The following is a 24,890-nucleotide window of genomic DNA, read 5'->3' as shown; positions in this document are numbered from 1 at the left end:
CACTTAGAGTAAACGATGTATAATTTCAGTTACAGATTTGCTTAAAAAATACCAGCATTGTCTAAATCTACGTGCTTTACATTAATGGTCATTTGCATCCTAAGAGCAAATACATGCACAAAGGAATTTTGTTGTAAAAGGACTAAATATCTGAAACACCAATTTTCTTTTGACTACATCTTGGCAAGGTAAGTACACATTTTCCTTCTCCTATTCTAAGTTCCACTTAAACGTTTCTTAGATTTTGTAGAAAATTATATGCCGATGTATTTTTAAAGAAGTTCAAGCAACTCAGAAATAGTAATCTGTAAAAATATTATCTACAGCTGATTTAAGGAAGCTGATATAACTGTATTTTTAGTAATGTTAAAGGTTATTCATAATCAGATTCCACAGAATTAACAGTGACAGTCGCTACTTAGCTCTGTTGTTCCTATGTATTGCAGATCTTGCTGTGTACTGACAGAAGACCCTACACACAAAGGGTTGAACTAAAAAGAAAAAAACCAGCTCTTCACTGATCAGTTCCTTTGCCCTCACGATTTGAAGTGAGCCCTTAACAACATCAGTTTGTTTATTTTTAAGAAAAGCACATCTTGTCCAGAACGCTACAATTAACACTGGACTTACTGTATTCTTGGAGGGAGCAGGCAGAGAGCGAGCTGCAACTCTCGGACAGTAACATTAAGTGGTGGAGTGTATCTGTACCGGCAAACACATCTCAGCTCTGCATGTCATACAGAAACTTTATGTGAAGTGGGTGGTTTTTTACAAAAAAAGGCTTTGCTGGTTTTGCTTTTTTCCTTTTTAAAGTATGCTACAAGGCATCCTCCAGGCAACCTTTACCATATAAAGATAAAAATTCTACCTGAGCTGTAGTGGATTACTAAGACAGTTTCTAGTTCAAACTTAACGATAAGGATTCATCTCAGAATGGAGTCAAATTTTATGTTATGGGTGAACTGCAAAGGAAAAGACACATGTATCTTTTGCGGCTCCTTTGTCAGGTACGGAGAGAGGCCCATAGTTTGGTCCCTGTTTACATACCAGGCGTACCACTTCTTTCATTCTCCGGGGGGACTCCAGCAATACGAAGGACTGCCATTGGGTTTTGCAGATAGACAAGGGCACCCCTCTGATTTTGGGGAGTGAATATATTAAGTTCTTTGGTATATGATAAAAGTTAACATTGTCTGGAGTATTTCAAAATTGCCTAATCTTACAAACACGCAGATATGCTTTGTTACCTTTAAAGTAACAGCTTCAAGAACAAATGTGTTTATAAAAACAGCACTGTTACCGTTGGTCATTCTCTACAGTACTTATATTTGAACCAAATATAGTCTGTAACATTCCAAGGAAACATTTTGTTCTGTTCATAGAGACAGGTGAAAGAGAGACTTCGGCGAGATAATAAGCCTTAAACTCTGAACGTGTCTCACACGTGCAAAGTGGACGAAGCAGCAACAGTGAAGCAGTTCACTGCTCATCTGATTTGTCACTATTATTTTGAGGTTATTATCTTAGTACCAGACTGACTTAAAGAGCAGTTTCCTGCCCTCCAGACAAATTCAACAGGTACAAATTTGAATGTTACACAAATGTGAAACAGAACATACTAATGGTAATGTCATTTGCATAATGATCTCAGGCGTTTTACAGAAAATGTCACAATCTGCAGCATGTTTGTGAGAAGTACATTTGTGATAAATAGCCTTTTGTACAATAAAGCAGAAAAATTAGCAAACAAAAATTTTCCTAGGCATTTCTGAAATACTCCAGACAGCTGTGCTAAGAAACATAAACAATTAAAATGGTAAATAATAAAAAGTGAAAGCTACTGCCTCACCTACAGGAATGTTTTAGATTACGGTTTTTCACTTGACCATCTTTACAAGCGTGGCTACATTTCCCACATTCAGGGAAACACAGGAGGGTAAGAAGCAGTAATCTGTAAACTCTACACAGCTTCTCCTTTCACTGGGTAAAAGCAGAAGTGGTGAACCTAAAGTTGTAATAGAGACAGCTTTAAAGAGGAGGAACTACCACAGGGGAGGAACTACCACAGACTCTGCCTCTACATCACTGAGTAGTTACTAGGAAACACCTTCCTTTCTCTCTGTGCTCCATTTTCTTTTCTAATCTTCATATATTTGCTCTAAACCTCAACCTGTCAGAAATTCGAGACAACCTATTCTTTCAGAATGCCAAGTACTTGAACTCTTCCTCCTACATCCACTAAAAATGAGGTCAAGTTACATATTTTTTTCATCAAAAAGGCTGCTGCCTACTATTCCCTGAAAAGTCCAATTCAAACCTCTAAGAGCCAGCATTTGCTAAGCTAATATCATGATTTGTATTTTTGCAGGTGACTAAATAAGAAGATGAAGACAAAGAGACATGGTGAACCACACTTTGCCTTCCCTGTCGTGATAATCTTTTCTTTGTGTTTGCAAACAAGTGCAAACCATACTGATTATCCTAGGGTTATAAATGAAACCCAGAATCCTATCCCCCAAAACCAAAGTGGAAGCCAGAACATAACAGAAGCCGATACAAATTCTCCTCCAAGCATCAATTTCAACGGCCAAACGACTACTTTTGAAATGCAGACAAGTACCCTGCAATCCTTATCGTCAACGATGGCCCAAAATTCAACATCTTCCCCTGCTAGAAGTGCTGTTCCTGCCACTGGAGCACCTAGGAATACCAGCAAACCCAAGAATGCAATGCCAAAAGAAACATGTGAAGACAATAAGTCTCTCATACTGATTTGCTTCATTGTAATAGCAGTCCTTGTGCTTATCTGCACCTTCTTATTTCTGTCGACAGTTGTAATAGCAAACAAAATGTCGTATCTCAAAAAAAATAGGCAAGGAAAACGGAGGCCCAGGAGCAATGGTGATATTCTGGCAACTAACAGTTTCTGGCCAACTGCAGCGGGAACATGGCAGAGGATGCCTAAGGAGACAACTGGAACTGACTTGATAATGCAAGACTTCGTATCAGGGAGAGATGCTGTGATCCAAAGGAAAATCGAAGATGAAACTACTGAGAAACTCACTAAGGAAACAGATAACAAACAGGAAAAAGAACCATCAAAGTCGCACAAACCCATTTTAACCAATTTTGTACTTGAAATTTAATTTGTACTCGAGTAAAAACTCATCTTTTGCCTTTTTTACATAATTAATGAAAGCTAAGTTTTTGCTTTATAAGTAACAACATGAATTTTAACACAGGAAAGCTAAATTCAGATCTTAGGGTTTTTCCTTTTGCGATAGTGGGAATGCTGTAGCAACTTGTAGATCTAGAAGGGAGAAAGACTGTGTTAAATAGCATTCTATAAATAGCGTCAAGACCAGTTTTACTCCTTTGACCAGAAACCATGGTGATTTGAGGAGCTGAACAGGGTAAAACAAAAAAAGGACAGAAGTCTGTTTATTCTCAAAGATTGTTAGGGGAAAAAAAAAAAGGAAAGGACTGTTAGTCTAATAAATATACCATACCATAAGGTGCTACACAGGTATAACACCAAGTTGCTTTTTTAAGAAAGCCGTAATTCATTCATAACTTTGATGCAATTACTGAATCAGGAACTAGTCGCTCTCAAAACGCCCTTTCAGGTTTTTTCATCAAGAACTTCTTAAACCAGCTTAATTGCTTTTGAACCAGATTGAGATTTGCATCATATTTATTGTGTTTTGACTTTTTGTATGAATATATGAAGTCTGTATTATATGTTAGAATATGAGAACTGTTTCAACTTGTTATTTCCAATAAACTAGCAAAATTAGTTTTTAAATAACTTATGTGATACTATTTCTCTAAGTCAAAAATTACAAAAAATATTATACAAGGCATTTTGGAATATTATATTATATTACATTTGCTGAAGGACAGTAAAGGTCTTCTCTGATGACTATCTGTGGTTTCTTTCATCACAGAAACACACTCCACTTTGTCCTAACACAACCCATAAGAACATGACAAAAGTTTCCTCAAAACCACCACAACTTTTAGTTTCTTTATTCTCCTAGAGACCTCATTTTCCCATGTTTCTGGGGAGATGTCTGTGTCCGGTCTCGCTACAGCAGAGCATTGTTATTTTAAGGAAACGTGAGAAGCTTTTCACAGGCTACTTCTTGGGTTAAAGAAGATCTGTTGCACCATGGTTACCAGTGCTAAAACTGCGTAATGACAAAGCTCGAAACATCCTGTGCATCTGTAATAAACATTTTTGACACAAGAGATGGTTGTATGAGTTAGAAAGAATCAGGACGTAAGACTGAATCTCCAAGTCACCTTGCATTACATCACCCATAAACTTACCTGAAAGGGCAGGTAAAGAAGCAACAGAGAAGCAAGACGACTATCACGGAAGCCAAGAGAGCGCAAGATCTCAAAAAAATGCAACTGCCTGTGTCAAAGGTGGTTCGTGTAGTAAGGAAGATAAAGCTGGAAGGAGTTTGCAAGTTTGTCACAGAACTGGGAGTCGTTAGAAAATAAGTTCATTGGAGATGGGGGGGGGGGGGGGGGGAACCCCCACACAACTACAGGGCAAATTCCAACGAATCTGCCATAAACCACACATTCAGACCTTAGAGCTCAACGGGAGGAGGTGCAACACAACACACAAGTAGAATGGGAGGACAGGGGATTATGTCAGGCATTTCTAAAACATGAGGAGAAAGACGAGAAGAATAAGGGCAAAGTGTGACAGATCGGTGATGACAACCTAGCACTCAGAGGAGATGAACTGAGAATCTCTCACAGGTGACAGAAAGAGAGCTAAGGGGCAGGGTTGGGGCATGCTGCATTGCAGTTACCTTCTCCTTCCCCAAAATGACCAGGAGCACATGAGGCAACAGCAGAGGCTGTGCAAGTACTAAAAAAATAATCTGAGAGAGGGAATCTAACCTGGTGTAAAACTGCTCACAGCTAGGAAGGTAACAGAGCTCAAACAGGAGGATGAATCTGTACGAGAGTGAGCCAGCCTGCAGACAGGAACACAGTAAGCTGTTCGCAGGCAGCAGATCAAAGCAGTAAACCATCAGTGTCATGAAAAAAGCACGCAAAAAAGGGAAGAATCACGATCATATCAATGGAAGGAAAAACAGGAAGGAAAAAGAACTGTCAATGAGGTGGGAACTGTGGCAAAAGGTAGGTGAAGACTATGAGGGTAGAAGAGAATGGGGATGAAATGAAGGAATCGGACAAGAAACTATGAGTTATAATGTGAGTATGGGATCAGGATTGGTGTTTGCTGCAGGAGTAGGGAGAGTCTGAAAAAGAGAACTAGTGCAATCAGAAGAGAGGCACAACAGGAAGAGCAGGAGGAGATGAAGAAGCTGCAGAAGGATCTGGCAGTAGCTACTTGGCACTGGCAGAATATGCTTGCAAAATGCCGGGAGGACATATTTGGGCGGGTTCCTTTTTGCCAGGCAGCCTTTCTAGGCAGAAATGCTCAAGGAGACAAAAGAAAGTAGTTTGGTATGGACAAAGACAAACAGTGGGGAAACAGCTGCTCAGAGAGCACAGCCCCCATTAATGACGGCAGCAGGTACCCAAGTTGTCCAGACACAAAACCAACATGGAGAGTAGGAGGCAGGAACAGGGTGAAATCTGTAGTTATCTGCCTTTTAGTGCAACTACATAAATGAGGATGGGTTAGCAAGCCAGCATCCTGTGATCAGATAGCTTTCTATGACTCACGGTAATGAAGGTTGCTTTCCCACTAATAATCATGACAGCACACCAAACCCATCCCCTGAAATTAAATCAGTAAGATTCAAATCCAATCCAAACTCGCATAATTTTTGACTCACACAGAAGTAACTATAACTATTTTCAGAGACAGGCAAACAAGTATTAATGAATTTCTACATAATAGGCACATACCAGACAAAAGCCACAAACATGTAAATATTTGAGTTTTATAAAAACAACAGAGCTGAGAAGTTTGCTTGTAAAGCATGCAAGCTCTGAGATAAGGCTCTTAGTAATCTCCCTACTCCTGACACTTCCTGAGCAAGTGTTGGTAAACTTCCTCTTTAGCTGCAGAAACCTACTTCAACATGAAACCAGCCATTTTAAGCTGCTTGACTTCCAGCACACAGCCCGTCTTCCTAAGGCTTCAAACAAGAGAGTAAGATGATGCCTGCTTGAGAGAAGATCAATGTGCAGGTAAGAATCAACTTCACGATGGAAAGGCTTAATATTTGTATTATTTGGTTTGAAATGGAACTGCTCTGTGTACAGCACTGTCTATGTCCTGACTTCAGGGCGTATTCAAAGCTCTTGTTGAATGCCCGTATCTTAAAAGTATTAGGGTTTCAAACACAAGTTGTTTGATGTTGTTACTATGATCTATCATGAACTCTACATGTAAGTATTATTTGACTGTATCTTGAAAAGAGGGGAGCAGAAGAAAATTAAATTGTATCATTTTTCCCCTGTTATAAACCTTACAGAGTTTAGATCATAATGTTCTCAAGAAGCATTAATTTACTACTTATAGGTGTTTACACTGTTGCATACGAAATTTAATTTTGTGTATTTGTAAATCCACAAAGATCTATGCATATTAATTTCCCAAGAACAGCTTCACATGACTAGCATTATAGTAACTAATAAATTAGCTCAAATTGCATGAAAGTAGCTTCAGCTTTAAAAACGCTATGTAGTGGATGTACTTTATGATTTGTTTCATACGGAGACATTCAGATATCTGAACACTGAACAGTGGGGGGCGGGGAATCTGTTTCACGCCAACAACTTAAGATTAACACGATCTCCTTCATTAGAAAAAGCGTTCCACGTGCAGGAATTTATTTGTAAAAACAGTTTAACTTTAGAATGCCGTTCCATTACAGCATCAGTATTTGAAAACTTTGAAAAAATTATTACGCTCTACCCTTAACTGCTGAAGAGAGGCAAGAACAGGAAATAGAAGTTTAAGAGAACTGTAAAGAGCCTTTTCATTAGGTCTCGGCTTATATCCGTCCAAACAAGACAGTTTTCCTTACTCATGACAATCCTGTTTGTCAATACTGCCGCGAGTGTTTCATGTTTTGTTCCAGGTCCACAACCATTTACATGATTGATTAATGTTATTTTGGAACACTCTTAGGACTTCTCTGCTGATGCCTTTTCCTGATAAGGTGAAAAAAGGTAATAATAACCACGACATTCTCTTCAAAGTCACTTCATTAGAATGATCAATAATGTTGAAAATCTGCCTGTTGTTTGTAAACTCAGCGACAAACCTGCTGATTATGCCAATGGGAACAGACATGAAATTTTAAACATAGAGTCTAATATTATTTTCACTACTATAGTATTAACATAAAATTGTCTGGTGTCAGTCAAGCGTAACTATACAACAAACGCGGTTTTCAAGTTAATATGTCCTATTTCATTCCTGCTATAGGAGAGGACATATTGAAAGAGGCTGCAGGAAAATGGCCAGCAACCAAGTAATACTGTTTCTCTTCTACGGAGAAATCTGGAAATCACTCTCTACGGCAATACCTCAAAAGGTTTCCATGAATAAAATAAATGCATACAGTGGTATCAGGAGTCCAACAGAAGACAAAGCTCCTCTGTATCGACTGCAAGCAACTGGACCCAGTTTACACAAATCTGGAAGAGCACTGACCGTTACGACACCACCTCCGCTCCCCACAGCATATGCAGAACCTAGCGATGGAAGCTGGATAGCAGCACTGATAATTGGCATAATTTTGATGAGTATGATAATGGCTATTATTATAATTCTTCTGTGGAAATGCTGCAAGAGGCCAGTTCTGGTTGATTCAAATTGGGCAGGTCGATCTCCATTTGCAGATGGAGACACACCAGATGTCCTTATGGACTCTGACCAGGCTACCAAACGTTCATCAGTTTTATTTACATTGCCGTGGAAATTGAAACAAGACACAAGCTTACAGAACGATCCCGCTGCATCCGAGAAACCATCCAGCTGCACTACCAGTAATGGAAACAGCCAGCTGCCTCCACCAGCAGCAGACTGCTCGGCAGCCGGCATTTCGGCTTCCAACGCAGACGCCTCTCCCGCTCCCACCTCGGAAGCGGCAAGCTGCGCCCGCCACTCCTGCCCTCACCTGGCGGCTTCACCTGAACCCCCAGACCTGCCACCTCCGCCTGACTGGCTCAGGGAACCAGCAGAGGATCACAGTGCAGACCTCGGCAAGCACCAGGAATTTCACTCTGAAACAGAGGAACAACTGCCCCCACCACCTGAGCTGCTCATTCAAGAGAATCACGAAGCACTGCCCCAGCCAGAACACCCTTTGTAGGCTGCCAAAATTGATTTCCAGCATACTTCACATTTTTCTTAAATGAAGTATTCTTTCAATAACCGAAAAAAGGAGAAGTTGACACAGGCAAGAAAGTGAGACCACGGCACGGGCATTTCCCCACTGCTTCTTAACTTCAGCTTTTACACAAGGGAACAACCTGCTTCTGCCCGAAGCAAGTAATTTCGAAACACAATACGGATTGTGCCCACTAGTTGTCTGTAACTAGCGATTCCAGATTTTGGAGGCTACAGAAAACAGCGCGCGCATACCCTTGCGTGTCAGGATATACATCCATGTAGCATACACACAGACACGGAGCTTTCAAGAAACGGTATGGCTTTAGAGGTACTCAGAGCTTCTAAACATTGTTTGTTCTACTAGGCTATATAAGCGAATGCAATGAATTCAAGTTAACTCTAATAAAGATTTCTAATTCAAAGATGTTTCGGTCACTTAAAGCACAGCTGAGCATTTGCTTAGATACAAAGCTTCAAATGCAAAACCAAGCCTAAATGCCTCGACACGCGTACTTAGCGCCTTCCATGCAACGGCCCATTTTCTGCACGTGACTGGGTAACAACTTGACACGACGGACTACAGGTATCCGAGACAAATCCTCTTAACAGCCACCCGTTGTTCTTTATAACAGCAAGGAGGTTTCCTTTAGATCAAATATTGCCAAAAAGTTCACTGGTGAGAAACCTCCAGTCTCTTCACACTGTCGTTTAGTACAGCATAGAACAGTGAGAGTAAACAGTTAACACAGTGGTCACTAAAAAGCTGAAATGGCTCCAAACGCTTGAAGAACAAGTACAAAAAGGTTTTCTTTTACCTAAATACTTTCGATTTTTATGGATAAAATAGAAACAGTTTGCAGAACACCCAGGCAAATGATTAGCAGAAATAGTTGCGCACATTCACTAAGTTATTCCTCTGAAGCAGTATTTTCAGAACGCACTCAATATTATTAATATAAACTTTAAAAATTAATTTAATGTTGCGTGGATGCCAGATTCCTTTTAACTCCAGGTGACTACGTGTTTTACAGGTTCTTTTCTGGGCCCTGAGTCCAAGCGAATCTCACCATCCCGGCTAAACCCATGCGTTTTGATGAGCTAACTTTTTGGTGAGAAGTAGGAGGGTGGTGTCGGAGGTGAATGAAATTTCTTATTTTTTTTACCAGTATCGAACGCTTAGATCTACAGAAAGAAGCTGCTAGATGCTGAAGCTAGCTTTCCACGACATCTCTGCAAAATGGCAAAGAGTGTAGTTTTGAGTTTGCTTGGGGAGGGAACATATTTGTGGATGTTGCACAGAGCACATGTTTGCACATATACTATAACAATAAACTTCAAAATCTTTAAATTACCAGCAAAAATTGAAGTCATAAGTTATGCAAATGCAATTCTAGGCTGCTGTGCATACCATGGACATAGGAAAAGACATTTACAATTTCTTCTTACCATTTATATAAGCTGTATGATTGTGCATGCCTAAGAATAGCATTCTAATTACACAAAGATTTTTTTCAAGGCTTGTTGCATTACACCATGTTAAATTTAACAGCATTATAAACTATATCCACTCTTACCATATTGTTTGGAGAAATTCAGATCAAGATTTCCTATAGAAATCTGCAAAATCTTACAAGCTGAGCTATATTATACCGGCCAATACAGTGATAGCCTGATCTGAGTAGAAAACTGAACATTTTAAAATTATGAAAAGATATTCTGGCAGCGTAGCTTAGAAAAGCTTAAGATAGGAAGCCTAAATTAACATGAACCTTTATTACAGGAGAAGAGGTTAATCGAAGGTAAAAAAGAACACAACTTAACATGACTTTTTAAATAGGAACTTTTAAATGGAATCGTAGCTTAAGCTAAAATAGCCTACAGAAATTTCACTTGGTACTGTTTATGTAGGCAATCTCACATGCTATGATGCATTAACATAGCATAAAATATCGATATGGAGAAGATAAGTGACTCAAATTATAAAAAACAACTATTTTATTGAATATGCTCGCTTTGCAATAAATTTGAGTCAGCACCAACGACAGCTCTGCAGTCCTCCAATGTAGTGCAGATCAGGTGGTTGCAGAGCCCCAGCTAGCAGCAATACGATGCAGCTGAAGAGGCAAGCACAATCCACAGACAGCAACTGTAGCTACTCTCTAGAACAAGACGACCTCTAAGCTTAAATCTTTCACAGAAACGATGTGCTGATATTGCAGAAGAGATTACGGTAAGTTTGTATTTTTTGTTTCTAATCACAAAAACCTACTACAAAATTAGAGACAGAAGTAAGAACGAAATTATTAGTTGATGACAAATGCTTGCACCAGAAATTTGCTGCAGTGTCAGAGATTTCTTACTAACATTAATTCAGCTTTCAAACATGTGTTACCAGCTTTGAGAATGTAATTAACACTATAATAAGGAAAAATAATAATGTGCATGTTAGCATGAACATGGAATTTGGATTTGCAACTAAATTCCTAACAATTTAAGATGTATTTTAACCAATTCTACTTAAGCAAATACCATGCATGTATGGGGGGGGGACTGCTACATTGCTGCAGAGATTTGTAAAGCAGATCCAGTTGACAGCCATTTTTTCATCCTGTATAAAAGAACACATTATCCCAAACATAATATAGGCTTGAAATCACTAAAAACAAGAAGCAGACATTGTATAACATTTGGAAGAGACTTGCATTTTCGGAAGAAAGCCCTCATTTGAGCTTGAGGGGGAAAGGGAGATGAAAAAACAAGTCTCATTCTGCCAGACAACATGACAGTCTATGAAGGGATGCTTTGTAAAGTCTCTCTTGAACAATTCTAAAAAGGACCATGCCACAAAGGGGTTTATTGATATTTTTACTTAATTTCTCCTGCAAGTGGTCATTGCAAAGACAACCCTTATAAAGAAATAAAATATATTACATGGATTTAAAGGGTGTCATTTTGGTATATTTATTTCCAGGCAACAATGGAATACCAGATATTGAATACATCTACCCGTCTGCTGGTCCTTCTGTTTTTCATACCCACTGGTTTGGGTATCTGTCCTTCTAACTGTACATGCTCAGGAAATGACAGGAATGTGGACTGTTCAGGCAGAAACTTAACTATGCTGCCACATGGACTTCAAGACAACATTACATATTTAAATCTGTCCTTTAACCAGTTCGTAGATCTCGATCATCAGCTAACGAGATTCACCAATTTGAGGACCCTTGATATTTCAAATAATTGGCTCAAGAATGTTCCTGCTCATCTGCCCAAGTCCTTATGGGAATTATATGCCATGAACAACAACATTAAAGTTCTTCAGAAACTTGACACAGCTTACCAGTGGAATCTTAAAGTGCTTGATGTTTCCAGGAATGTGGTGGAAAGAGCTGTTCTGATCAACAACACACTGAGCAGTCTCAAGCTGCTCAATCTCAGTAGCAACAAACTTTGGACAGTTCCAACCAATATGCCCTACAACATAGAGACGGTGGATCTATCCAGTAACTTCTTGTCCCAGATACTTCCAGGAACACTGGTGAGACTACAACACCTTACGAGCCTCTACCTGCACAACAACAAGTTCACATACATTCCCGACAAAGCTTTTGACCAGCTCTTTCAGCTGCAAGTAGTAACACTATACAACAACCCGTGGTCCTGCAGCGATGAACAAAATATCCCGTATTTGCTTAAATGGGTGCAGGGAACAGCTGCCAGCGTTATAGGGGCTCCCTGTGCTAACCAATCTGTGCTTTGGATGAACGCCACATCAACTCCAGCAGCTCCCACAGTTACAGACGCCAGCCTCATGATTAAAGGAATGAAGGCAGCAGACAAAGCTACTTCTGCAGCGGCAACTGAACCCACCAAAATGACAAAAATGCATAAACAATTTAAAGCTAAGGAAGCGTCTACGCTGGCGACCTTAAGCCAAACCGTACTGTTCACGAGCACAGACCGACCCCTCCTCCTCTATCCGGAAGATCTGACAACTGGGAAGGTGAGCTCTCAAGAAGCAGCAGCCACGCACACAATCTACATCAAAGATTCAACCGAGGTGAACTCAAGCCTGACTCGTTCCACAGGATCATTCACTACTCCTATGACTTTAAGTATCACCAGTGGAATGCCAACAAACTACTCCAAAATGCCTCAAAGCACAACTGCTACCTTAAGAAAAGAGGAATCCACTACAAATATTTTGAATACTCATGTGCCCTCCAAAGCAAGTATCTGTGAGCTATATTTGTTTTATGTTGTAATGCTTAATGCAGTGGCAATGTTTATCGGCTAAGGGCTTGTATCTTGTGAAAATTATTGCCGGATTTAAGACATCCAGGTCAAACAATGAATCAAAATACAAGAAATGCGAAGTTCTGACTCTGATCTAAAGAAAGTAACAGTTAACTAAAGAAGTGCACACTAACGTCTCGATACTAAGCTGCTACTTATTTTAATATGTCTTAATTGAGTAAAACTAACCTATGATTTTGTTTTTAAAAATGTGCTTATTTTGTATTTAAATTTTTAATTTTACTTGCACAGAATAAAACATCAGAATTTTAAGTACTGATTTTATGTATGATTTTGTCATTAAACAACTGGAAAAAAATAGAAGGCCTGTATCATATGTGCATTGTCTTGCTTGACTTGCCAGTGAGCAATTCTTGTAATATAGCAGCACAGATTCTTTGTAAGTTATGATGACATGCAAAAGGAAGGGAAAAAATAAAGGAACTACACATAGCTGTTTCACTAATCAGAAGTTATTCCTGAGAAAAATTGCTAGCATGTATATCTATGTTTGCTTCATATGTATTAGGATATTTTAAATATGAAGAACAACAGTTTTGAATCTAGGAATTAAATACGACAATGCCATGATGTCTACTAAGAGGGTGTAAACTGAGAAGGCAACATGGTCCAACTTCAGCATGGGAAAAGTGGTAGGGGCTGATATCTCTTTTTGCTATGTCTTGACTTAGAGATTGCAGGCAAGTTATTTCTCACTCTCCATATTTAAAAAAAAAAAAAAAAAAAGATAAAAGTAGAGGAAAACGCAAGATGTTCAATGCCATGACACTCTCCAACAAGGAGTTATCTACACAAACTAATGAAATGGAGCTCCTTAACTTTATTTCAAGTGACATCCAAAAATCTGACATGTGAATACATTATGCTTAAAAGAGTATTACAAATCAGCCTATATCAAACTACTGCTTTCTGATCAGTAAAATGAAATATCAGCCAATTTCTAAAGCAAGTTATGTAACAGATCAATTAAGCAATTAGTTGTCAAGCTGTCATTGAAACAATCCTTGAATCTTGTGACTTAAAAAAATCAATTCGGTCCATGGCATTGAACATGCCCAAATCCTTGCTTTATAAGGATGAGCATGAATGCTATTTTCCTTGACATCTGCACCATCAGTGAGTAGAAATAGTTGCACGCATGGTTCTGTCCACTCTAGGAAAATAATTTAAATTATGTGGCAAAGGTACTTGATATACTACAGATGAAGTTTTGCAAACAGCATGAAATGAAAACTGAAGAACAAGTTCAATGAAAAGTATTATTCACTTAATATTACAAATCTTTATACAATGTTTTCCATTCATTTCAGGCCATTTAATTTCCAGTTATTGTAGCATGAAGGTGCTGCAAAACCCAGAAAACCTCACTACTGAGACTGGAGTCCTCTACCTATTTCTCCTAGGTGTCAATGAGGGCTGTAGACCATTTACAACCACTGGTACCAGAGAAATCACAACTTTCCAATTGTGAACAGTATTTCTATAACCAGAAATGTGTTTTAATTTCTAACAGTAAATGTTACACAATGAATTTGTACAGTTATTTCATTGGCATTTAAGTAAAAATAAAGTTACGTTTGTATGGAACTGAATTAGTGACAGTGCTTCTTTTCAAGTAAGCATAGTGATATCACTGAATAGATAACATTTTATTATACAAACCCATTTGAAGCAGACATTTGGCTCAATCTTCATGTCTTACGGGGGAAAACTATGGTTAAATCAGGTTATATTATTTTGATACTGATGTAATATTGTTTATTAATAAGCTGATGAGATAACAGTAACATAGGGTCTACCCTTCCCCTTCCTACCCTTTAGAACTTGCAAACACCTAAGGCATATCTCTGTCCACTAAACAAAGGTAGCTCTTTCTCTCTCAAAAAAAAAGACTCTCCATGTTTAATAGAACAGAAAACTTTAAAAAAAAAAAAACCAAAACAAAAAACCAAAACCCCAAACCCACAGACTGACATTTCACATACATTTTAGGGAGGCAAGAACTAGCTCTCCAAGTGGAAGTTTAGACAAGCTAGACCATTAAGCAGTATGTGCATGGTACCTTCAATGGCCAGCAGAAGTGACTCATTATATAAAGTGGCTACCAGCAGTCTGAAAGAGTTGCCCACTTGCACAAGCTCCATAAATTTTCCCCAGGTTAAATAATCTGACATGAACTGATAAATTCCACCAACTAGAATCAGTATTAAAAAAAAAGTCACTGCCTGCTGCTCTCTTTGGACAGTCAACATACCTGCTAAGTACAGACTGACTATAAACCAGGATCAACCGACTTATGGTCAGAACTAGGTATTTCCTAGAGTTCTCTCAGTCATATGGTTTCATCCCACACAGTTTAAAGCAGCTTAGCTTGCATGGTAGGACTGAGATCACAAAATGAGGTGCTATAACTAAACTGCCCGGAGTTGAGGAAATTACATGAAATAAATATACAGGATTGGGAAGCTAGTATACAAAAAAAATTGCGGACGGGTATGAAGCTGGCATTCCCAAGTTCTAGGGCTATGCTCTCTATCCGAACCTTGCCAGTGGTAGGTGCAAGCAAGAGAGCTTCTTAGTCAGACTGCTTTCAGCAAAGCAGACTGGAATTTAGGTTTTCTTGTATTTTTCTGGAATACAAATTAGTTGATAACAGTGCAGCGAGTAGGCAGGCAAATGTGGGAGTCATGCACTTGTTGCTTGGCAACAGTGCAGTCAAATTGAAATAAAACCGATAGGCATGGATGTGAACACGACAGCATCGGTTTGTCTTGTTTTAAACATGCTGGTCATTCAGTCCGTGATGAATATAAAATAATCCCTTTTCAGGGAAATTATTGTTTTCCAAAGTAATTATTTAGCATTTCAGGACAATATTCAAAATACCCAAAAAAAGGTCTAGCACACCTTGTAATAGCAATATGCTTGCTTTTGAAAGGTTAAAATTGCTGTAGGGATAGCTGTGGTCTGAAGCAATAACTCAGAAGTTTGTATTCCTATTAATTAGTTTGGATCAGCTTTAATACTTAATGGCAGTACTTCAGGATCAATATTTATTGATTTATTGATCATTTTAGTAAAAGTGTAGGGATTAAAAACAGAAGAACACTGGCTTCAGAAGTCAGGTTGTTGCCCAGGAAACAAAATGTGAAGAAAAATGACAGAAGGAATTAAATTTCACAGCACAAGAAGGATATAAACTGATCCAGATATATCAGTAAAATGACTCAACAATGCCCTAGCAACAAGATCCCAAACTACCAAAAAAAAAAAACCCCACAACCCAGCCTGCTCTAAGCCCTCAAACATCCCGGCAGCTCCAATCTAAACAGTCTTTTCACGTTTCACACCTAAAAAGCAACGTCTGGCTCAGAACCCCAAGACAAACACCCCAAATAAGCACCACTTAGCCACATCCCTGGGAGCAGGAAAGATGTCGGAGCACCGCTCCAGAGCGGTGCCCCACCTGCTAGGTTTGAAAGGCAGTCTCATGGAGAGAAAGCGAAGAACTACACAGCTGCTGAAGAGAAAGCAAGCAATAAAGAGGGAGGTAGAGGCAAGCAATACTCCACCTAGCAGCAAGGCTTACGTCAAAGCATAACAATATTTTCCTTGTCCTGTACCTGGATAAAATGTACAGAAATCTGCTCCTTACCACCCCTTTATGCAACGCAGGAACGCACATCTGACTTGTACCATGATCGCTATGGTTTAGCGGTGATGCTTTCATCCTCCTTTGAGCAACTGAGGTTTCTGTTAATTCAAAAATCCCTGGGACGCAGGTTAGAAAGCTATTTTACTGAAGACAACTTTTCAGATTGTTAGACTGCCAGGTAACTCAGTCAATGATTAAAAGTTCAGAATTTCTGTCGAGTTCAGTATCACAAAACTAGGGAAATCCTCTCCATTCTTCTCGGACTGAAGAACGGTAGATCTGCTAGAGATCAGAGGCCATTCTGGAGCTCATTTGTATTTATAGGCTCTTTTCACCCCAAAAGCACAACTCAAGAGCAGACAGTTCGGTGCCTGTTGAACCCACCAGCTGGCTGGGGCACGCAGATCAGAAAGCAGCATTAGAAAAACACCACGGTGAACTTCCACAAACACTTGCCGCCAAATAACTTTCAGATGGCCAGTTATGAAATAGGATTCACTTCCACTACTGCCTGATGTTCAAACTTTATTTTTAGTCATCCACTCCTTTCTGCTGAATTCAACAATCCTTAAGCATCAGTTACTAAATAAAAGGTCATGGCTATCCATACTACTTTGCCAAGTAAAACAACTTAAAATGCAGTTACACACAGAATAGGTATTTTAAAGTTTCATAGTGATGTAAATGGAATTACATACATAGTAGTGAGATACACAGAACCAGAAAGTTCCCATTCTAGGAATTTTACACTGTTTGAACAGCTACAAGCTAATTCAAGAGGGTTCAGAAAGATGAAGATGACATAACTTATTTTGGGTAAGTCAGAAGATGAAATATCTGTCTGTCTATTTTTTTTCCTAAAGTCATGTTATCTCAGTGTGTGATCAGCTACTAGCAAGCTGATAATTAAAAAGTACTTCACAGTGCTTTCTATTTAATCTTCTCCTTTTCCAGTTTTTCCATCTATTGCCTCAACAGGCAAATTCTCTTGCGGACATGTTTCACAGCCAAATTTCAAAATACATCCATAGCAGAACACCACTGTGATTGCTGCAGTTATACTCAGCAGCTACTGACATGATAAACAAGTGGCAACCTCCTTTATTATTTATATCCTAGCTTTATCAGGGCCCATAGTGGCTGGTCCAGCCTTGGAAAGGTTTACACTCAAACATCTGTGTACAAACAGTCACCCATGGAGCTGGCACCTTTTTCCAAGCAACATCGCATACCCAAATCACAATCAGTATTTAATGATGCTAATGATCATATACTTTTTCAGCTAAGGAGGCAAGCAGAAGAAGTTGAATTATTTGCAAGTAAAGGGCAGGAAGACACCGGTCACAAAATCTCATAGTTCTCATAATAGGCCTTATGCATAATTATGAAAAGCAGATTCACCTGCACTTGATTAGATATTCTGCAGAATTCAGCCCCATAATGAACAGTTATTATCACTGTTCTTTTAGCCTGCAGTATGCTTCACTCATGACAAGCGGTAAGCAGTACATATACTTAAAAGTGAATGATGCTGTAGCTCATTTCAATGTCAGATTATATATTTTGTAAACATGTCACCAGCTTCATTCTTGGATGTGTCTAATCAAGTTCCAAGGATGGTTAATCAATTCCCCAGCCCTTCTGCTGATACCAGTGTTTGACTGTGTGAGAATTAGATATTTTCTAACTCTATGTAGTCCCAAGAAATATTTATAGCTATCTTACACAGATATGATATTTTAACTTTAACCTATCTCATCCTCAGTAAAGAATTTTGAGCAACTACTTAAGGCTTAAGCTCCCTCCCGCCTCCTTTTCAGGTACTCTGCTGCACGGAATCTGAGATGCAAACCACGCACTGCTGAAGGGACAGCATTATTATATATCGATAATACCTCTCCAAATGCCTGTAAAAACATGCGCCAGTATTTACCTTCCTTCTACTCACCAACATTCTAACAGCACATTTAAAATATCACTGCACCTTGGACCAGCTAACAGTAAAACATCAGGATTTCAAATACTGAAATAAGCACAAAACAACCACTAGGTCATTTTAATTTATGACAGATTTATAATCTAAACAGTTTGCAGGCCTCAGCTCAAAATAGCGAGGTAGTTTGCAGCATTTAAACAACAACATATCTTTGCTGAGATCAATCCCACGTGAACTCATTAGTTAAGTCATAACCTCTCTGCCTGCTAAGTTCCTTACAGATACAACACTGCTATTGAGTCAGCCAGCGCTGGATAATTTTATTTTCCTCCTTTTAAAGAAAAGCTAGGTAAGTGATCTAGGCCTAGCAAGGCATGTGTTGCACACTCTTGTATCAATTTATCTCCAGAAATTCTGTCTTTACAAACGAAATAACCACTTCTTGCTGTGCAAATGAAGAAAACACACTGCATGTCAAGTCTTTACAGAATACACAGGGATGCCTTGGATCACTGCCAACTTGATCACAGTAAACTTTCTGAAGATGGGTTACCACTCTCCTTGGCATTTGCATGCCTAATTTCTTGTCTGAACAGGACAGGGTAACAATGTAGGCATTTTATTTTACTTGACATGAAATAAGACAGCGTCTAATGGAAAAAAATGGAGGAGAAAAATGTGGCAACCAAACACAGAGAATTTTTAAAAGAGAATTCAAGAGACTACCTTCTCTTCTAACTTTCTGTATGGAAGGGGCTTAAACATCTGGGATCTTGCTTCTAAAAAAAAAAAAGGGGGGGTGGGGGGCAGGGGAGCGCACAGGCTTCCCGCGGGGATGCCCCTTTCCGTCAGTCAGGAACCGGCAGCTCCGCTCCCAGCAGGAGCGTACCTGCGAGCCTCCCTCGTCGCGCTGGGCCCCCCAGTCTATCTGCAGCAAACCCCTCCTCACAGGAGCAACGGCACGCCGACACCGAATGCCTTTTGCCCAGGGCACGCGAGTCCAGTCTAGCACAGGTGCTGCAAATAATCCTTTCCATAAGGCTTCCGAATGCCGCTGTGTGAGCGGCTTACAAGGAAAACAGCCCAGGTCAGAATGACGGAACCCAGTTTACTTCTGAAGAGAACTGGTCAACATCCCTCTTCTCATTAAACTGCAACTAAGTCCTTCTGTTGAGCGTGCAAAAGATACCACACTTACTGGAGCAGACACTGAAACACCATCCTCCTACCCCAAATTAAGCTATCAAGCATTCCAAGTGTCCAAGAGGACACATCTACTGTGTCCTCTACACACCTCACCTGAAGAAAGGGAGAAGACATCTCATTTAAACAGGCTCACTCACACCAAAATTAATCATGCAAGGATACAACAGCACTTTTAATATTAATACATTAATACTTTTGTTATTGTATATTCAACGTAACTCATGAAAGATGTGGTGGGAACACCACCACTCCAATGTTTGCCTTAGAAAAGGACGAGGCGTCTTACAAAGTGGAAGTATTCCTCAAAGTATATATTCTAATTTTTATTTTTGTTATCCTAAAGAGAAGATATTTTGTCTTGTGACACACACTTGCATGAGTCTCAGAAAAAACAGTTTTTGAAATGACTTCGATGGAATCGAGGGGAAGAAGGGAAATGCAGGTGGGAGCAGGCAGATAAAATGACTCCAGCTGATCCCTCTAATTTGCAAGGGTCTGACAACTTTTCAAGCTTAGTCCATTACAACAGTGAATAAACACAACAACTGGGAGAAAAATTGAGTTTCCAAACATCCATTTTTATTCCCAAATTTCCAGTCTTTTCTCGTGACAGCAGTACAACTAGTTTAGAAGGGGTCTGGAACAAAATACATTATATATTCTTCAAAAATTTACTGACATGCAACTGCACAAAGTTGTCTAGAACAATCAGCATGCTTTTTAAAAAACATTTATTTAAGCTGATACATGCTGTCCATGAGTACATATCCTTTTTTAAGCTTGTGCAGAAATCAACTTTAGCAAAAATCGTAACCCAAGGATATGTAACTTTAAGTGTTCACAATGAATTAGTCCCCTACACAACACAGCATTTGAAAAGGTGTCCTTAGTTAAACTTCTGAAACTGTGTGTGCAGATTTAGTGTCAGGAATCTCTAGGAAAAAATGAACTTCTAAGCAAACGGAAGACAGGCAAACTAATTTCAGTTTCAGCACTGCATACACTCACTTTACTGTCAACTCTGTATCCCCTTTGAATCTTTAAGGCACCACTAACGCTTTTCCTACTGCCTAGCATAAATGCTCAAACTTAAGAGTCACTACATCTGTTCCTAGTACAGAATTACATGGAACATTCAGATATCCCAGTAAACTCCCTCTACAAGTCACATGCTGTTCAATGCTTTCTGAAAAGCAGAAAACAGCATTAGATGCTAGATATGCAGATACATGTTTCACTGAAAAAAAAAAAAAAATTTTGGTTTCGTTTCAACAATGATCACTAATATCCCAAAAGGAAAATTTCCAGAAGCTATCCCTCTTCTCAACCATTTTGTTGTAAAATGCAAGAGATACACACGATAACCTAATTTAATACTAGTTAATTACTGTTAGAAACTCACACGGCCATTTACACTGCAAAGTGCAGTTTCATATCAGATTTTAAAGGCCCACTTCAGCCAAGACAACAGGCTCAAAGGTGGCTCAAAGACCTGAAAGAGGCCAGAGAAGCGTGGTACAGCTTTTGAAGACAGAAAATGAGGACAGAAGGTAAGTGGTACTACTCATCTTGTCGTCTTCCACTCCATCCAACGAGTCAAGGGTGTTGAAAACACAGAAAAGGGCTCAAGTTAAAGGAAGGCAATTTCCTCAGCAAAAGGAAGGGAAAGCTAAAGGCTGACTTAGATAAATGTTCTCTCACATAGATTCTATTTCAGAGCTAGAAATCATTGGAAAGAAGTTCAGATAAATTTTGTTTTCTTACCTACTGCTACGTAATGAGACTTCCTTTGTGTTATTTAGTATTCCTTTGATTAGCATGCGCTTACAGATTCTTTAAGTGTAGAACTGACAAAAAGCATGGGCAGTTCGCTCATTCACACGAACGTTATCTCCAAATGGTACCAGCCATATTACGCTTTCTTTTTTCTTCCACCTTTGGACTGCCTTACACAAAGTCTTCCTAAGAGCTAGCAGCAAAGCAAGCATTTAAGAACTTTCACAGCAAGAAATTTAAGGGAATGTAAGCATTTCCTCCCTACATTACCAGCCTGAAAGCAAGTGTTTTGTGTTGGTTTTTTTAAAGCATGAAAAAAACCTTTGGCATGCCTGTACAAAATTCCAGAAAAAGGAAACAGTTTTGAAATTTATTTTACCTTCCACATTGATACTGAACAGAAGTTTTGTTTGTTTGTTGCTCTGAAAATCAAAAACATAATAAAAGAAATGTGAACAGATATATTCATTTGTTGGATCTCTAATTGCATCCTGGCTAGGAAACCATATTTAAGTAGCAGAATTCAACTACCAAGTTAGAGGTTATATTTGGAAAGGTTCTTCAAAGCTTGCTCATTATTTTAGCCTCCAACCTGAACTTGGAATAAGGTATGTTTATTATCCAGTGGTAAAACAATAAAATCTTCTAACCATTAAAATTATTGGAAAATTTGGAAATGTTGACAATTTCTGAGGGGAAATGACAAAAGTCACATGGTATAACAGAGCACAGATTTTCTAGGAAAGTCAAGTTTGTAACCCAATCTACAGAGCAAAAAGCACTACTGAAAAGAATGAAAAACTATGAAAATTAATAAAATCGATTGAAAAAGTCTTACATGCCTGTTGGGTATGATTTCATTAGAAGTATGTAAATCTGAGGAATGCTTTGTTTGCAACCGTGTATTGACTGTTTATTTAAATCGCTGAATACCAACAGAAGATACTGCTAAAGTGGTTTCTTCTGCGTATTTTCGTGTTCTTACATGAACTCGAAGGGTCTGCAGAAGGTTCACCACTGACGACATCTCCTCAGATCACGACAACCCTTTTCGCCAGAAGTGGCAGCATCAACGGAACTGCCACCATTGGCACCACGAGTGGCAGTGCCACTACCAGCAAGGAGCACACCACGGACGGGAACATTGGCACCACCATCAAAAGCTCTCTTTGCCAGCCTTACCCCAACAAGCAGCTCAAGCAAGAGCTCCCCAGGGACCACGACCGTTCCTAATCATGCCACACACAAGCGCGTCAGCAGCAAGGGTACTAACAAGCAAGCACCCCGGTGGTGCAGCAGCCGCCCCGCTGGCATCACAACAAGCACCCCACCAGCAACGGGATCATAGAAGCACCAAGAAGAGCCAAAGCAACCACATGAACTCTACCAGCGCTGGTGCCACAGGCAGCTCCACCAGCATGAACTCGGCTACCGCCAGCAGCACCAGCAAACCCCATATTGGCAACGGCAGCAGAAGCAAAACCAAGAGCCCCGCTGGCACAAAATGCATCGGCAGTAATCCGACCACGAACATCCATACAGGATCTGCCAGCATCCGTAAGTGCCACGGTGACATCAGGACTCTCACTACGACGACCAGTGCTGGGGAGAACTCCACAGACACCACCAGGCAGCACCCTGCCGGTGCCACAACCAGCAGGCCCGCTGCTGCCAGCCCACACCTCACCAGCAACACCATGGCCAAAAGCAAAGGCACCAACGACACAGCACAGAGAAAAGGTACAACAGCTCTCATCTCCTCTTTACAGTTGTCTTTATGCTTGGTTGTGAGCACAATGATTATCCTTTTCTTAAAAGACTAAGAATGACTTTTAGTAATGAGTGTAATTACTATGGAAACTGTTTTGAACACGCTGTTCTCTGTGGACTTCATAATGCAGTTTCTTAATAACTAGACTGAAATACCAAGTTTCGGTTATATTCTTATATTCTTACTGCAGATGCAGCTTTACGACTGCAAACATTAATTTAAATAAAACTAGGGGGGTTTTGTGGGTTTTTTGGTTTTGTTTTGTTTTTTTTAAAAAGAGGGAGAATTGTGACTTATTTGACCATAAACCGACTACTACTGATCTTGGGATATTCTTCCCAAATTCTTCAATACTGCAGCATGTTACTCATTGTCATGAGTCACTATCTTCCAGAGTAGGGAAGACTTAAAACTTTCAAAATTTTGTCTTATTGGAAAAAACACAGTCTTTTGCAAATTTCACACGTCAACATCTGCTTTTCTTATTACTTTAGTGATATTTCCACAGATCTCAAACATTCCCAAAAACATGGTATTACTGTCAATTAGAACATAATGGTGAAACTGAAGCAACATCATGGTCTTGACTATGTGTGAAAATTCTTGTATTACTCTTTAAAATGGGATACAGGGACCATTTTGAGAAATTTTATCCCATGTTTTAGCTTGTTACTCATTTTACACTTCAGAAAATGAAGATGCTAAAATCACTGATAAAGGGTTAACAGTAAGGCAGTGTACATGTAGTTTAGTTTACTTGAGACAGTGAAAAATTAATAAAATGTATTTAAAATTTTAGGTATTTTTCCACAGATACTCACATACTCCTGGGTGGAAAACCTATGACAGTTCTGATTTAGGAAACAACTCAATTAAAAAATACTGTCACCAAAATTTGACAAATAAGCTATTTTCAGATTCTTGTCGCTCACAAAGTTGGTGTCCCTTTCTTACATACAATTGATACTTCTGATTTTACATGTTTATTTCAGACAGGGAAGGTGAAAGATGCCTTACCGCCGAGCAATGTAGTAGAAAACAGGATTGCCAGCTTTTGATGTCCCAGCTTGGTAGAAAATATTTAATGTTTTCAGTGCTTTGAACTCCTCTTTTTCATGTACCTGATGCCTAAAAAGCAGTACATTGACATCAACTTTTCACAACTGCTTTTCAAAAAAAAAAAAAAATTTAAAAAAATCCCAAACCCTCTTTATTTGCATCCTCAAACAAAAGTATTAAGTTCACACAATCTTGAACCTTTGTTCAATCGCAAACGTTACTGCCATCTCCGGTTCTCAATTTAATTTTTGAAATTAAAATCTAGTCAGAAACATAAAAGGTATGTGTAGACCCAGCTTTTTAAATTCCCCTTCAAAACAGCACCTGGAGTCTTAACAACTACTTATATTGCCTTACATGCTAAAGTCTAGAAACCCACTCAATAGCAGGAGTCTAGTCCCCTCCACAATAATCTCATTACCTTGTCATAAATTCTTCAAATTTGGAACTAGTGAGATTTAAACTGGACCAATGGGTATCTGCCACGGGTTTGTGCTCAGGAGGACCCAGATAGGCAAGAAGAGTAGCCATCTTGTCAAAAGGTCGTCTTCCAACAGCCTTGTGGTCCCTAGAAACAGCATATTACTTAAAAGAAAAGTCCTTCTTTACTCAGCAATTCCTATTTTTCTGCCCACTACCCTTCCTTAGCTTGAACAGGCTGGATTTTCTTTTTTAAAATTTAAAAAAACCAAGTGTTCAACAAAGAAATAAGAAAAGTGTTTGTTATACACAGAACAATTTTTACAAAAGATAAGACAACTATACACAACAACACAAAAGGTTGGCAGTAAAGTGGGCAGCGAAGATGTTAGGCATGTTCCCAATAATG

At 39.2% G+C, this 24,890-nt stretch overlaps 4 protein-coding genes across 6 annotated transcripts in view; 3 read left to right on the top strand and 1 right to left on the bottom strand.

The window, feature by feature from the left end:
• NF1 (neurofibromin 1) overlaps positions 1-24,890 on the bottom strand; it is a 100,803-nt gene that overhangs the window by 26,060 nt on the left and 49,853 nt on the right. For all 3 annotated transcript variants that reach the window (XM_075720003.1, XM_075720005.1, XM_075720006.1), the window contains 2 exons: positions 24,483-24,629; positions 24,020-24,130 (listed from right to left, as the gene is read on the bottom strand). In XM_075720003.1, the coding sequence (XP_075576118.1) occupies positions 24,020-24,130; positions 24,483-24,629 (258 nt within the window). The remainder of the gene's footprint in view (positions 1-24,019; positions 24,131-24,482; positions 24,630-24,890) is intronic.
• EVI2A (ecotropic viral integration site 2A) lies at positions 42-3,804 on the top strand. The gene is made up of 2 exons (XM_009487613.2): positions 42-188; positions 2,369-3,804. The coding sequence occupies exon 2, from the start codon at positions 2,385-2,387 to the stop codon at positions 3,144-3,146; it is 762 nt and encodes a 253-aa protein (XP_009485888.1). The 5' UTR covers positions 42-188; positions 2,369-2,384; the 3' UTR covers positions 3,147-3,804.
• On the top strand, positions 6,077-8,321 carry EVI2B (ecotropic viral integration site 2B). The gene is made up of 2 exons (XM_009487614.2): positions 6,077-6,186; positions 7,433-8,321. Exons 1-2 carry the CDS (start codon positions 6,179-6,181, stop codon positions 8,319-8,321), a joined length of 897 nt encoding a protein of 298 aa, XP_009485889.2. The 5' UTR covers positions 6,077-6,178.
• On the top strand, positions 10,877-13,346 carry OMG (oligodendrocyte myelin glycoprotein). The gene has a single exon (XM_009487612.2). It carries the CDS (start codon positions 11,319-11,321, stop codon positions 12,636-12,638), a length of 1,320 nt encoding a protein of 439 aa, XP_009485887.1. The 5' UTR covers positions 10,877-11,318; the 3' UTR covers positions 12,639-13,346.

Source organism: Pelecanus crispus, chromosome 12, assembly GCF_030463565.1.
Source record: "Pelecanus crispus isolate bPelCri1 chromosome 12, bPelCri1.pri, whole genome shotgun sequence".
NCBI classification, from domain to species: Eukaryota; Metazoa; Chordata; class Aves; order Pelecaniformes; family Pelecanidae; genus Pelecanus; species Pelecanus crispus.
The sequence above is the reverse complement of the archived record's forward strand: the minus strand, read 5'-3'. Positions and strand labels throughout refer to the sequence as shown.